The 15,447-nt window shown below is 35.7% G+C and overlaps 1 protein-coding gene across 10 annotated transcripts; it reads left to right on the top strand.

Annotated features, from left to right (window-relative positions):
* Window positions 1-11,454: 11,454 nt before the first annotated feature.
* Window positions 11,455-15,186, top strand: LOC104249933 (plasma membrane ATPase 2-like). Of its 10 annotated transcripts, none has more exons than XM_070165480.1 (8): window positions 11,460-11,666; window positions 12,452-12,587; window positions 12,683-12,805; window positions 12,878-12,919; window positions 13,432-13,596; window positions 13,685-13,794; window positions 14,306-14,655; window positions 14,873-15,186. In XM_070165480.1, the coding sequence occupies exons 1-5, from the start codon at window positions 11,578-11,580 to the stop codon at window positions 13,441-13,443; spliced, it is 402 nt and encodes a 133-aa protein (XP_070021581.1). In that variant the 5' UTR covers window positions 11,460-11,577; the 3' UTR covers window positions 13,444-13,596; window positions 13,685-13,794; window positions 14,306-14,655; window positions 14,873-15,186. The 10 variants fall into 10 exon arrangements, with proteins under 10 accessions (XP_070021585.1, XP_070021584.1, XP_070021586.1 ...); XM_070165479.1 differs by having other exon boundaries at window positions 13,677-13,794; XM_070165484.1 differs by lacking the exon at window positions 12,878-12,919 and having other exon boundaries at window positions 11,455-11,666; window positions 12,518-12,587; window positions 13,518-13,596.
* Window positions 15,187-15,447: the final 261 nt, after the last annotated feature.

Genomic DNA, 15,447 nt, shown 5'->3' with positions numbered 1-15,447 from the left:
ATGATTATGAAATGAGGTGTCACAAGATGACCTTTACTCGAAAGAATTATATTCGAAAGATGTTTATCTGAAAGATATCTATTTGAAGGAAATATATTCAAAATATGTTTATTGAAAAGCATATTATCTTAGAGATTATTACTTGAAGGATTTATAGGCGAAAGGTTTATATTTGAAGGACTTGATTAATTGATTGCACTTGTATTTATTATTTGTTGAGAAACATTTATGGTCTTCTTGTTGCCTGCTATTTATCTCACTGGTTGATCATTGTTGCCATCGTTGTTATCTGCTTCCTATTATTTTTGTACGCTATATGGCACAAGTTTATTCGGTAGTCTGGTCCTAGTCTCGTCACTACTTCGCCGAGGTTAGGCTAGACACTTACCAGCACATGGGGTCGGTTGTGCTGATACTACACTTCTGTAAATTTTTGTGTACAGATCCAGGTATTTGATCAATAGTAGTTGTTCGTTGCAGTGGAGACTCGAGATAAACCTACTGCAGCCTTCGCGGTCCTCGGAGTCGCCTTCAATTGTACTTATTTCCATATGTTCCTTTTGTTCGGAACATTGATGTACTTATTTTGTATGGCTCTTAGAAAAAGCTTATGACTTGTACTACCGGTTTTGGGAATTGTATTTTGTTCAGAGTAATTTAATTTAAAGTTAGTAAATACCCATATTATTACAGTAAATGTTAGGCTTACCTAGTTTAGAAACTAGGTGCCATCACGACTTCTTTGGAGGGAGTTTTGGGTCGTGACAGTTAATACGCATGATACATACAACAATACAATTAAAAGAATGATGTGGATCTAAGACTACCCGGACATATCATGGAATATAGCTACACACGAACTCTCGTCACATCGTGCATACATAGCTCCCCATACAAGTAATACACAACAAAGGTACACCTAAGGGGATGAGTTCCCTCTTACAAGGTTAGACAAGAGATCTACCTCATTCTCAAGCTCACTACCGGTCCACAAATCCACTCTAAAGCCTCAACTTGGTGCCAAACAATCCGAAACTATCCAAATATTATATAAATTAATCAATATACACTCACAAGTTCATAATATAGCTATTAGAAAAATTACCCAACCCAAATTGAAAGATTCCTAAAATTCACCCCAGGGCCCAAATGACCGAATTTTGAAAATTTTCGAAGATAAATGTTACCCATAACCTCACGAACTCAAATATATAATTTCTACCCAATTCCATAATTATTTTCATAGTTAAATATCATTTTTATTAAAACCAAGATTTTTTAACAAAATACTATAATTTCTACAATTTTCGTGTTAAGATCTACCCATAATCTAGGTATTAAAGTCACATTGTGTAGAATACACTTACATCAAGATGCTAGGTGAAAATCCCTCTTTACAAAGCTCCAAAATTGGCTAATAAATGATAGAAGTGAACAAAATGTCCTAAATCCCAATTTTTATTAAGTCACTGCCCATGTCTGGCTTCTTCGCGATCTCGGACAAGCCCTCGCGATCGCGAAGGCAACACTTACGAACCCAGAAAAGGTCTTCTTCATGACCACGAGAAGCCACTCGCGAAAGCGATGAACTGAGTCGCCCACTCATCGTGAACGCGTGCCTTCACTCGCAAACGCGAGGGCTTCTACGCGAATGCGGCGAGTCAACAACGAACGCGAAGGCCAATGGTTCCATGCCTCGGTGAATGCGATCCTTTATTCGTGAATGCAAAAAGTAAAAGTGTACAGTCCCCAAATCCTTCATCGCGAACACGAGATTCCTTCCATGTTCACGAAGAAGGAAACCAGAACTAGCACACCAGCAGTTTTGGGCTTAACTCCGGGCGGTCCTAAACGCACCCGAGCCCCCTGGGACCCCATCCATCTACACCAACAAGTCTATAACCATAATACGTACCTGCTCGAACTCTCGAAACACATAAAACAATATCGAAATTAAGAATCACACCCCAAAACCAAATTGAATCAACTTATGTACTTCAAACTTCTTAAACTACTCGGAATGACGCAAAATTTTGTGTGCAAATCTTAAATCACCATACGAAACTATTCCCAGGCTTGGAATACCAAACAAACTTCGATAATAACAAAACCTACTCCAAACCAAACTTAAAGAACTTGAAAACCTTCAATGTGCCAACTTTCAATATTAAGCGCTGAAACGCTCCCGGGTCATCCGAAAACCAATTCGAACATATGCCGAAATACAAAATTATCATTCGAACCTATTGTGATGGTCAAATATCGGTTCTGATGTTGTTTACTAAAAATGTTGACTCATGTCAAACTTAACCATTATAAGCCACTATTAAGGAACTAAGTGTTCCGATTTCAACCCAAGCCCTTCCAAATCCGAACTAACCATTTTCGCAAGTCATAAAACCGTAAAAGCACATATGGAAAGTCTTAATTAGGGGAATAGAGATTTAAAAAGCAAAATGACCGGTCGGATCGTTACACTAGAGGACGAACTGCTCATTGCCGCTTTAAAATTTCCATCGATGTTAATGAGAATTTCAGCTGCAATATTAGTAAACAAAGTTCATTAGCATCTTTAATACGAGATGCAAAATTAATCGTATGAGATGAAATTTCAATGGCAAAAAAAGAAATGGTTGAAACATTTGATTTGCTTTTAATAGATCTAATGGAAACTAATATTTTAATTGGTGTAAAAATAGTTGCCTTCAACGGTGATTTTAGACAAACTCTTCCCGTAGTTCGTTGTAAAAAAAAAAGAGAAGTTTTTATTTGTGAAAGTTTATTGTGCTCTGAAATTTGGAATCAACATGAAAAATTACAACTATCGGAGAACATGCGCGCAAAAACAGATCCTACTTTTTGTGAATATTTAATTAGCATTGGTGATGGAAAAGAAAATAAAATGACCATGGAAAAATTTAAATTCCTCATTTTTTCATTATTCTTTTTACTTCTAAAAAAGAATCGTTGTATCTACTCTCCCCTAAATTAAAGGAAATGCAGACTTTGCTAATGGAGTAACACTAATAATAACATTAACAATAAGAGAACTGGGAGATTAGTTTTATATTCCTTTATAAATGTTCTTTTGATTTTATGATACTTTTCCCCGAGAGATTGGTACAATTTTTACATTCCTATGCTACATAGGAAACCTTATTACCCTCAATGTTTAAGGTTTGACTTAATTATATTTAGTATATCAAATTACCAATTCTATACCATAATTAATTAAAGGTATAATTAATTGTACATTATTTACTCATTAATTAAAGGAATTTGCACGTTTCTCTCTCCTAACCCCTAAGTCTCACCCACGTTTTACCCATACACTACAAAAAATTTGTCAAATTGTGGCGGTTTATTTATGGGGGTCATAAAAAACTCCCACTATACATTTGTTTTGTGGCGTTTGAGCCAACTCCCACAAAATAGTTCTTATTGTGGCGGTTCAAATGTGGGGTTATAAAAGACCCCTACTATATATTTAATTCGTGGCGTTTGTTCCAACCTCCTCAATTTTTTTCTTATTATGGCAGTTTTTTTGTGAAGGTTTTTGATAACCTCCACAAATATATCAATTCAACAGTTTGAGAAATTGTTGCAATTCGATACAAATTAATGATTTGACGCATGCAAATTTTTAGTTATTTTTTCCACCTTATTTCTTTAAAATTTAATCTAATTATGTATTTTAGTTAAAATAACTGCGGATTAATGCAGTTTACATCAATATTTATATCTTCTAGTTTGTAATCTTTTTCTCCTCACTTTCTTCAACTGCAAAAAGAAGATATGAGGTCTTCTATGATCTCTCTATGTCTTACTCGCTAGTTTTTCATTTGTTGTCTTTGTACATTTCTATAATTCGTCTCTTTATCTTTAGCACAAAATAAATAGACATCTATTTCATTTTTTCCTCATAGGTTTTTTTATTTATAGATTATACGAAATGTCTACCCATAAATACTAAACATAAATTCTAACCACGTGAGTATCGTGAATCTTTAGGTGCAAAAAAAGAATGTGACCGGCGTTGGACCACGATATTGGTAACAAAAGAATAATGCAAAATGAGCCATCACAAAAGTTGAGGTATGGCTCACCAAAAGCAAGAAATGAATGGTGATTCAAGCTAGTCTCACCGTTACAAGTGATACTTGTCACCAAAGAAGAAGACAAATATATAGAGAATTGAATACATCAGATACTCACCGAGTCTCATTGAACAAAATGTACGGTCAACGAGGCCAAATATAAACGAAAAAATATGCTTTAGGTTAACCATAAATAATATTTTGCATTCATAGGTAACAGCTACACATTAGATGAACAACAATTGCAGGAGAGTTAATTTTTTTATTTTGTTTGAGATAATTTAAATTATAAAGGGGTATAGGTAATTGCAATACTTAGCATGCGAATTTTCTTTATTTTCATCATAGCAGGCGTTCTACGTTCAAAATAGTATTTTCAAAGGCGGGTGTGTGAGGCGAGCCATTTTACTATGGGACGATGTGTAAGCCCCATAAATCTTTAATTTTTTTAATTTAAAAATTACGCATAAATAGAAAGTCTATTAAAGTTTAAGAAATTTAAAAAGAAAGTAAAGAACTCATAAAAAAAATATCTAGTATGCTTTTACAAATAAAAATAATACAATAGTGTTAAAGTTGTTGTGAGATACAACTATAATGTCTTAATTTTCAAACAATTAGAAAATTATAATTTCTTTAAAAATATATAAAGATATATTTTACCTCCCTAAAAATAATTAATCAAGAAAGTTCATCAATACTATAATTTAAAAGATTACTCCTTCATGTATATACAAAATTACTTTCAAAGAGCAAAACAATACAAGCCTAATAGTTTAAGACATGAAAACCAATAATAATAAGATACAAATTTTGATTATTTAATTTAGAAGAAATATTCTAATGATATTCACATTCACAATGCTCTCAATTATTAAATTTGACTCATGCAAAATTTTAGTTATTTGTTCCACCTTATTTCTTTAAAATTTAATCAAATTACGTATGTTAGTTAAAACAACTGCGAATTAATGAAATTTACATCAATACCTATACTTTCTAGTTTGTAATCTTTTTCTCCTCACTTTCTTCAACTGCAAAACGAAGATATGAGGTCTTCCATGATCTCTCTATGTCTTACTCACTAGTTTTTCATTTATTGTCTTTGTACATTTCTATAATTCGTCTCTTTATCTTTAGCAAAAAATAAATAGACATCTATTTCATTTCTTCCTCATAGGTTTTTTATTTATAGATTATACGAAATGTCCCATAAATACTAAACATAATTTATAACCACGTGAGTATCGTGAACCTTTAGGTGCAAAAAAAGAATGTGATCGGCGTTGGACCACGACATTGGGTAATAAAAGAATAATGCAAAATGAGTCATCACAAAAGTTGAGGTGTGGCTCAACAAAAGCAAGGAATGAACTGTGATTCAAGCTAGTCTCACCGTCACAAGTGACACTACAACATTATGCATTTATAGCTACGGAATCTTAGCTATGAATTTAAAAATCATGGCTAATACCTAGCAATAGCCACAGAAATTAAAATTCTATTGCTATTTCCAGAATCGTAAAATTTCCTAGCTACAAATATTAAATTGGCAAAGCTAATTCCTCATATTTGCTATAATTGCTAACATTCATGGCAAAAACTACTTAAATAGCTATAAATTCATTGCTACAATAAAATTTCATAGCTAATTATAAGTTTTTGCCACACGTCAAAAGTTATCGTAGTAATAATAACCTTTTAGCTACAATAAATAATTTGAAATAAAATGTTGTAGCTAAATGAATAGTTTTGCTACAAGTTAAAGAAATTTGTTGCAGTAGTTAAATGATATATCCACGAATTTATTGCTATGGTGAAATTTCGTAGCTAATCATTAGTTTTTGCTACGACTTGAAACTTATTATAACAATAGTAACCTTTTAGCCATAATAAATTATCTAAAATAAAATACCGTAGCTAAATGAATATTTTTGCCTCGAGTTAAGAAGGGTTGTGGCAATATAAGTTAAATTAGCCACAGATTTATTGTTAAGATGGAATTTTGTGGCTAATCATTAGTTTTTGCCTCGAGATGAAACTTACTGTAGCAAAGTAATTTTGTAGCCACAATAAATTATTTGAAATAAAATGTTACTAAATAATACTTTGGCTTCAAGTTCTAAAAAAATATTGTAATAATTAGTTTAATAGCTAATATTATGTCACGACCCAAAACCCGACCCGTCGTGATGGCGCCTATCGCGAAACTAGGCTAGCCTCAACTCAACAATCAACACTATAATAATAAGTTTGAAAATATTTACGGAAGCTTTTAACAGTTAAAGAATTATTTGAAACTGTCACGACCCCAAATACCAGTCATGATGGCGCCTATCACATTACTAGGCAAGTCAAACCAACCATTAAATCAAAACCCATTTTTCATTTAATAATCCATTTTCCAACACGGGTTCAAATACCAATTTTCATCATAAGTGTTTAAAACAGCAAATTATATATACGGAAGTCAATAAAACATAAAACTACACAACCCCAAATATCTAGTGTCACGAGTCTAGAGCCTCTACTACATAACTGACTGTCTGATACAACACAAGTCTAGAAAAATGCGGAAAAGAACAAGGTAAGAAGGAGAAAACAGGGTTGCGGACACCATGTAGCTACCTTGAAATCTCCGACAACCTCTGGATCAGCTGAGTACCCTCACTCTGCCATTCGGGCACCTGGATCTACACACAAGGCGCGGGGAGTAACGTGAGTACGTCAACTCAGTAAGTAATTAAAGTAAATAAGGTTTGAAAGTAGTGACGAGCAGTTAAAAATTATATAACTGAATAAACAACAGGATAACAGGTCAACTTCACAGTTTAAAACCAGTTTCGTCGGAAAATCATCAATTTCAGCTTAAAACACTTGAAATCATATACTTAGCAATTTTCCAACAGAGGCTATTTTTAGAAAAAGAGCGAAATCAGTGAAAAATATCATAACTAGGCCCCTCGGGCAAGGTATCACTTAGAATATGGCCTCTCGGGCAGCCTCTAAGTCACTCGTGACTCACTCTCGTCACTCAATACTTACTCTCAGCAATCAGGCTCATGAGTATCTCATAATAATAGAAATCATAGTAACCACCGCGGCGTGCAGCCCGATCCGTAATTTATAATCGACTACGCTCACTGGGGGTGTACAAACTCTGGAGGGACTCCTACATCCCAAACGTCTTATCGCTGCAGCGCGCAGCCCGATCCAGTATATATCTCTACATCGTGCATCCCGATCCATATAAGTATCATTGCGGCGTGCAATCCGATCCATAATATATACATACAATATCCTCACTATTAGGTTCTCAACCTCTAACAATAGAAATTAGGGAACTCAGCCTAAACAGTCCTCACAATTAAAAGTGGAGTGATAAAACTAGGTTTAAACATTTAAACAGGTAAAACGTGACTGAGGATATGCTTTCAATAAGTAAAGCGAGGAAAAATAGTAAAAATGCCCCTAAGAGTCTCAACAGGTCGGCACAAGGCCCCAAACATGGCATACATCCCATAATACAGTATAAATGACTAAAGTACGAAATAATATGAGATTCCACTCAAATACGTGGCTTAATAGTCACTACGGAACGGACCAAGTCACAATCCCTATCGGTGCACGCCCACACGCTCGTCACCTAGCATGTGCATCATCGCGTTTATCAAAACAAGTCAACCGGGGTTTGTACCCTCAGTTTTAGATTTACAATGGTTACTTACCTCAAACCGGTGAAAATACTACTCCGCGACGCCTTTGCCCCTCAAATCGGCCTCCGCTCGCGTCGAATCTATCCAAAATCAGAATCACGACGACAAAATATGATAAGGAAACGAAGCCCAAATGAAAATAATCAAATTATACCAAAATCCCGAAATTAGCCAAACCCGACCTCGGGCCCATGTCTCGAAACTCGATAAAAATTATATCAACGGAATCCTTATCTTCCTAAGAGTCCATACATACCAATAACACTAAAACCAGAGTCCAAATGATCCTCAAATTCTCATTTTAAAGTCTCTTAATCTCAAACCCTAAATCCTAAATTTTAGGCTTTAAATTCGATTAATCATAGCTCCAATCCGTGAAATAGTAGCATAGGAACGAGTTTTAGGTCCAAATTCCTTACCTCAATGAAGTTCCCTTGAAATCCCTCTTCAAAATCATCCAAAAAGCTCCCAAGCCGAATTAGATATGGTGAAAATAGCTCAAAATCGCGAAGGACACAATTTATACCTTCTGCCCATATATTTTAGCATCTGCGGCCCCATAACCGCTTCTGCAGTACCGTATTTGCGGTCCTCGAACTGCTTCTGCGGAAATCACTTAAGTCCCCAGGTTTCGCATCTGCGATGAACTATACCGCACCTGCGCCTTCGCAGATGCAGTCCCACAACCGCTTCTGCGGTTCCTCTTCTGCATATGTGGCGTCGCACCTGCGGTCGCCAATCCGCATGTGCGGAAATACCAGAAGCAGCAAAAATCTGCAGCTGCAACAATTTCTCAAACTCCCCGTCAACCATCCAAAATCACCTCGAGGCCCCCGGGACCTCAACCAAAAGCACCAACGTATCCCAAAACCTTATTCAAACTTGTACCAATCCTCAAAACACCTCAAACAACATCAGATCAACTAAAACACACCGGATTCAAGTCTAAGTTTCCAAATCTTCCGAATTCCGCTTTTGATAAAAGACCCAACCAAACCACGTCCGAATGACCTGAAATTTTGCACACACATCCCAAATGACACAACGGAGCTACTGCAACTCTCAGAATCCCCCCTATATCAAAATCTCTCCTACCAACCGGAAATTGCTAAAATATCAACTTCGCCAATTCAAGCCTAAATCTACTCCGAACCTCCAAAACTCATTTCGATCGCGCTCCTAAGTCCCAATCACCTCCCGAAGCTATTCGAACCATCGGAACTCACATCCGAGTCCTCTAATACACAAGTCAACATCTAGTTGACTTTTTAAACTTAAACTCACTCTAAAGAGACTAAGCGTCTCAAACCTTACCAAATTCTTTCCGAACTCGATCCGACCGACTCGATACCACATAACACGGATAAACAAAGTATAAAGAAGCAGAAATGGGGGAAGCTGAGCAGTAACTCATGAGACGACTGGCTGGGTCATCATAAAAACATAAGAAATTTCCAAGAATAAATACAATCCAGCCCAAAACCAGGGTATCACTGAGTGCATGAGCGTCTAAGGAAAATACATAGTCTATTATAATGTCTAAGGGAACAACTGAAATACAACTGGAAGGTAAGGTGGAGAGCCAAGGCCTGCAAATGCCGTGCAGATACTTCAATAATCTCCCAAGTCAGAAGCCTCGATCAACCACTGCAACTGGATTCAAAGGGCCCGAATCTGCACACGAGGTGCATGGGGTAACGTGAGTATACCAACTGTGTAAGTAACAAGTCCAACCTTTGAACTGATAGGTAGTGACGAACTCAAACTCATCAAAGGTAATAGAAATAATGTACAGAAACGTAGGCATGCTTTCAGTTAAATAAACAACTTGAACAGTAAAACAGAGCAGGTATATACAGGGTAATGATGTGTAACTCTGCTACGTCTATATGCCAATGCACATGCTGTATGAAATGCACCATGCTGAGTGCCTCATGTGCCCACAATCTCAAATGCTCGTCCACTCAGTACTATATATGGCTCATACGGCCCAGGAAAGATCCATCCCGAAATATATATATCTCTGACAGCAGTCACTCAGTACTGAGGAAGGCCATTTCAGCATATGGAGAAGATCCATCTCCATATAATAACAATAACAACCTCACAACCACTCGGTACTATATATGGCTCACGAGGCCCAGGGAAGATCCATCCCGAAACATATACACATCACTGACAACAGTCATCCAGTACCGAGGAAGGCCATTCCAGCCTATGGAGAAGATCCATCTCCACATAATAAGTACTTCGGACAAGATCCATCCCTCAATAATATCATATGTGCTCACTGGGGTGTGCAGACTCCGGAGGGGCTCCTTGACCAAGCGCTATAACAAGCCAACGACATTTGTGTCACCTCAATAGTAATCATAGAACACATAGTTTGTGGTTTCGAACCCTCAGAACCAAGTTTGGAAGCATTACTTACCTCAAACCAAGCCAAAACTCTAGCCCGCGATGCCCTTGCCTCTCGATTCATGCTCCAGATGCTCCGTCTCTGACCAAATCAGTATATTATCATCAATATATACTAAAGGAATGAAACCCATACGAAAATTATCAATTTAGACCAAAAATCCTGAATTTGCTCAAACTCGCCCCCCGGCCCCACATCTCGGAATCCAATAAAAATCACAAAACTAGAAAGCCCATTCTCTCACGAGTCTACCCATATCAAATTTGCCAAAATCCGACATCAAATGGCCATCCAAATCCTCAAAATCAACTCTCCAAATTTTCTTCCATTTTCCCAATTTTCACCCCAAATTCCCAAATTAAATGATAAAAATCAAGAATTAATCATGGAAGTTAACCAAATTTGAGTGAAGAACACTTAACCCAATCAATCATCTGAAAATTCCCTCCAAAATATCCTTCTCCCGAGCTCTCTAATGAAATTCGAAGTTATGGACTAAAACCCTCGATTTTGAACTTAAAGTTTCTGCCCATGTGTTTTCTTCTTTGCGAACATGGCAGCTCCCTCACGTTCGCGAAGCACAAGCTTCCTCAGACCAAATTCCCTTCTTTGCGAACGCGTTGGACCACTCGCGAACGCGAAGATCATCCAGCTCGACCCTACGCGAACGCGGAAAACCCATCGCGAACCACCCGAAACTCACCCGAGGCCCTCGGGACCTTAACAAAACATGCCAACACATCCCATAACATCATTCAAAAAATTATTAACGATTAAAAATTATTTTAAAAAAACATTAAAAATTGTTTATAACATTAAAAATTATTTTCAAAAAAAACTTGCATGCTATATTGGCATGTTATTGTATAGAATAATGATTATGGAGAAGTCTGACTGTGTATTATAATTTAAACTATCATATAAATATTGTTTATACACCCCACTAGTGAAATTTTACTGGGTGTTGTGTTGTATTTTCAATTATAATTTTAATTATTGCATAATTATATCTTATTATGTTGATAAGTTATAGTTTTAATCAAATAATATATAATTAGATGTATTAAATTGGAAAAAACAATATAACTAATATTAAGATAATTTTTAATTACCTAGTTTTTCTTTACTAATTTTTAGGAGGGTAAATGTGATTTAGAATATGTTTTCCCTCCAAATTTTTCCCTCAAGTTTTTTGCCAAAATAAAAGTTTTAATTTAGAGAGATTAGAGAAGAACGAAAACCCTTTCCCTACATATCAAAAGAAAGCCAAAAATCAGGGTAAGGCACTCTCTCTAGTTGCTTTAGCCGCATCGTCATATACAATCTTCTGCAGTTTTAGTACCCAATGTGCAATTCACTTCTACCAACAAGGTGTATGAAATCTATACGGATGCGATCTTCGCTCCTCGCCGTCCAAAACCTAACTAGTCAAAGGTGAGGAACTCTTCAAAATTTTCATCTTTTGTGTAATAGAAATTTTGCATTTTTGTTCGTCACATGTGCAGTGGATTATTTGATGGTGTATTGGCCTAGGTGTTACTGGGGTTTCTACTACTTTTTATTTTTCCGTAAAAGTTGTGGGTTACTTCAAATACTCTACAATTTATGCATTTCTGTCTTGATGTACACATTGATTTGATGATATAATAGTTGGTAATTTCCGGTATTTATGTTTTCACTTTTGTTTCAGTTTCCTCTTTCATTTTTTTTATTTTTTATTTTGTGCTCTTTATGTGATGGGTATTCTTTAACTCTGTCTTATTTCTTACACTAGTTCATTTTTCTGATTTGTTGGTATAATAATTTGAGGATTTTGGATATTTTGTCATTATTTGCTTTCATTTTATTGATGGTGGATTGTATGCAAAATTAAGAAAACTTTGGGTCAAAAATTTGTGAAAACTAGTTCCCAGAATTTTCTTGAGAAGTCAATGAATCAAATGAAATTAGAACAACGAAACTAGAATAAGCATAATGAGTTTTTGTAGTATGTTTGATGGAATCACCTAATCAATGTTGGCTAATAAGAAATTAACAGTCACGGTTTATGTATTGCTCTTTGTAATCCAAAAAGAGAATGGTAAGTACGTCATGTAGGAGGTTGATCTTGTATAGCATGAAAAACCTTTTTGATAAAATAGGCTAATCCACTTGGCATGTAGGAGTTCGATAACTTTCTTCCCCTTGGCATCATGTTACTAAAATATATACCTCTGAAGTTTCAATGAAGCATTTTTCAAGTGTAAAGGAGTGGATGTTGATACCGTGGTTCTAATGGCTGCTAGAGCTTCACGGGTGGAAAACGAAGATGCAATTGATGCTGCCATTGCGGGGATGTTGGCTGATCCGAAAGAGGTAATCAACTGACGGCTTCTTTGTTAGTGCTCACTACATAGAATTTTTTAGCTGTTTGTTATAAGTAGCATCCTCATAATTTATGTACTTAAAAGGCGAGAGCTGGAATTCAAGAGGTTCATTTTCTTCTGTTCAATCCAACTGATAAGCGCACAGCTCTAACAAATCTTGACAGTGAAGGCAAAATGCATCGAGTCAGTAAAGGTGCCCCTGAACAGGTAAAGGGTAAACTGCTTCTGATTTCATATCTTGATAGTTTGCATTGCCAATGCTAATGTCTTGGTTTCTAGATTTTGAACCTTGCGCACAATAAATCTGACATACAGCACAAGGTACACGCGTATATCTTTCTAGTATAATTCAGTTGTTTCTTTAGTTAGATTAACAATGTTATGATTGCAGTACACTAATAACTAATAGTAGATGGTTTTGGAGTACAAAGCAATTAAACAACGAATAAGAAAGTTGGCAACCATATAGGTTTATTTTTCAGCTCTTCCTTACCTGCTGCTATATTCAGGCTGTCTTTTTAGCTTCTTTTACCATGCACACCAAATTAGTCTTTAAGTACAAGAGCGCTAATGTCATGTTAAACCTGAAAGAGGATGCGAGAAAGATGTCAGAAATCTGCTTGGGGTCAAGATTGGACTTCTATACTTTATTTGGAGTGGGTTGTGGCAGCCATGTTCTCATCTTAACATTTGTAATATAGAGATATGTTGGAATCTTTTGGGACATTAAGTATGTTGAACGGGATGAACTTTTCAATGTATTTCAATAACTATCTTTTATAATGTTATTTTGGTCTAATATGCTCGAGTAACCCCCCCCCTCCCCACATCAGGTGATCAACTAGCGATTGGAAAGGATACAGGATGTTGTTTAGGAATGGGAAATAATATGTATCCTGCTGCTTCTTTGCTAGGCCAGGATAAGGATGAGTCTATTGCAACTTTGCCTGTTGATGAGCTGATTGAAAAAGCAGATGGTTTTGCTGGTGTTTTTCATGGTAAGGTTTTATTCTCTACAGAATTTGATGATTAGTATTCTTTCTTCCTATTTCTCGATGCTGATGAAGGCAATATTTAGGCTAGCAGGCATTTAGAGGACCCTTCCTGATGTTAGTTCATAATGGTGGAACTAGCTAGTAAGAAGAGCAAGTACCCATCATCCAGAGCTACGACCAATAGAGCATCCTCTCATAAAGGTAGTTAGCTTATTCTGGATACTATATTGTTCCTTGAATTGATTAAAGCATTAGCCTAAATATTAAGAGAAAAAAAGTATTATTGTCCCTTGCTACAAATAAGTAAGAAGTAATCTTTCGTCCTCCCTCAGGAAGCACCGGATCAAACAAGGATCTTGGGATATTTAGACACATAAGAGCACTTAGCAGTGTTTTTGAGAAACTTACTTTGATTCAAAGTCTTGGCTTTTATTGTTATACTTTAAAGCAGATGACAACTATAATGTACAATCCACTCTACTGGTTCATTAAGTTCTTAGAAATGCATATCTTCCATTGACAAACAGGTGAAAGATTTACAATGGGAACATGTAGATGTAAAGTTCATTATATAACCAATGGTAGAAAATATGTGATTTCTCTAAGAAAAACTTCATATGATGAATAAACTTTAATTGTTTTATGTAGATATACTTCATTCCACCATTTTATTATTATTATTATTTTGTTTTTTTTGGAATTGTTGTTGCAGCTCATGGAGAGGCCCAGAAAGCATCCAGATCGATTGGAACATGAATGACTATTTTTTCTCTCTTGTAAAATCATATTGATATGTTTGAGTGGAACTTTTGCTTTATTATCTTAATCATCTTTTAATTCCATAATTTTTGGCTTGATTGCCTTTGTCTGTTATGTTTTGCTTCAATTCATGGCTTAACAGTATAAGTGTTAATAAATCAAGCTTCCACATTCTTGTTGATGATATGGCGATGAGTATGTACAACTAGCTACGGCACATTGAATGGGCTGAAGGTTTACATAATATCAGAGGAAGGTTCGATTCCCGAAGAATTTGCTGGTCTGTTTGCTCTTCAACCACAGGTAAGGAGTAAATATAGCTTGTATTTCTTCTATTACAACTTCTGACTCATGCAAGTGTACGGAGAATATGCTCTAGTATTGCTAGTGACGGCGGACACTAATTGCTTTAAAAGTGTTCCCAAATATGTTCTTCCAAAGCAATAAATGACTTTGAAATAGTCATTAGCTAGTTGGCATAACCTTAGGCGTATATTATTTGGTTTTTCTTGTTTGGTAGGGTGAACTGAAGCCCATGGATGCAGAGCAACCGAGAGAGTATGGTCACAAGATGGTGAATTTCATTGTTGATTATTACAAGAACTATGAGAACTCACTGTTCTCAATCAAGTTCAGGTTTTCATAATAACCTATCAATTTCTTTTTGTATCCTTACCCAAGAATTAGTTATTTCCCCATAGAAAGTTTAGCCATTGCATGACAGTGTTATTTTGGCCGAGTTTGCGGACACTTAGCTAGAAAAAAGTACTCCATTATATTTCGAATGAAATTAGTAAAGCTCAATCTTTTAATGAATACATTTTTAATATCTTAGCTGGTTGGTGACCATATCATCTGTCATTGCTCATGATAAAAAATTTATTTAGTTCCATGAGGATTTGAATTTGTAATATTTGTCACTATGGTTATTTATTATGAAATTTGATTTATGTTGTAAGTTATTTGATAAAATTGTTTCTTTAATCCTACAAATAAAAAAAATTCAAATAGAAAAAGAGTTTTCAACAAAATATTGTGGCAGAAATAAGCTGCCACTATTTTTTTTTAAAATACTAATATTATATTGTAGCGGTT

Source organism: Nicotiana sylvestris, chromosome 12 (genome assembly GCF_000393655.2).
Source record: "Nicotiana sylvestris chromosome 12, ASM39365v2, whole genome shotgun sequence".
Taxonomy (NCBI): domain Eukaryota; kingdom Viridiplantae; phylum Streptophyta; class Magnoliopsida; order Solanales; family Solanaceae; genus Nicotiana; species Nicotiana sylvestris.
The sequence above is the reverse complement of the archived record's forward strand: the minus strand, read 5'-3'. Positions and strand labels throughout refer to the sequence as shown.

Bases quoted from the DNA above. Each gene is read 5' to 3' on its own strand.
- LOC104249933 (XM_070165483.1), top strand. From the start codon at position 11,578: ATGTGCAATTCACTTCTACCAACAAGGTGTATGAAATCTATACGGATG. The intron at 12,588-12,682 runs GTAATCAACTGA...TGTACTTAAAAG, and splicing joins TGTTGGCTGATCCGAAAGAG to GCGAGAGCTGGAATTCAAGA. The intron at 12,806-13,517 runs GTAAAGGGTAAA...TTGCTAGGCCAG, and splicing joins GTAAAGGTGCCCCTGAACAG to GATAAGGATGAGTCTATTGC.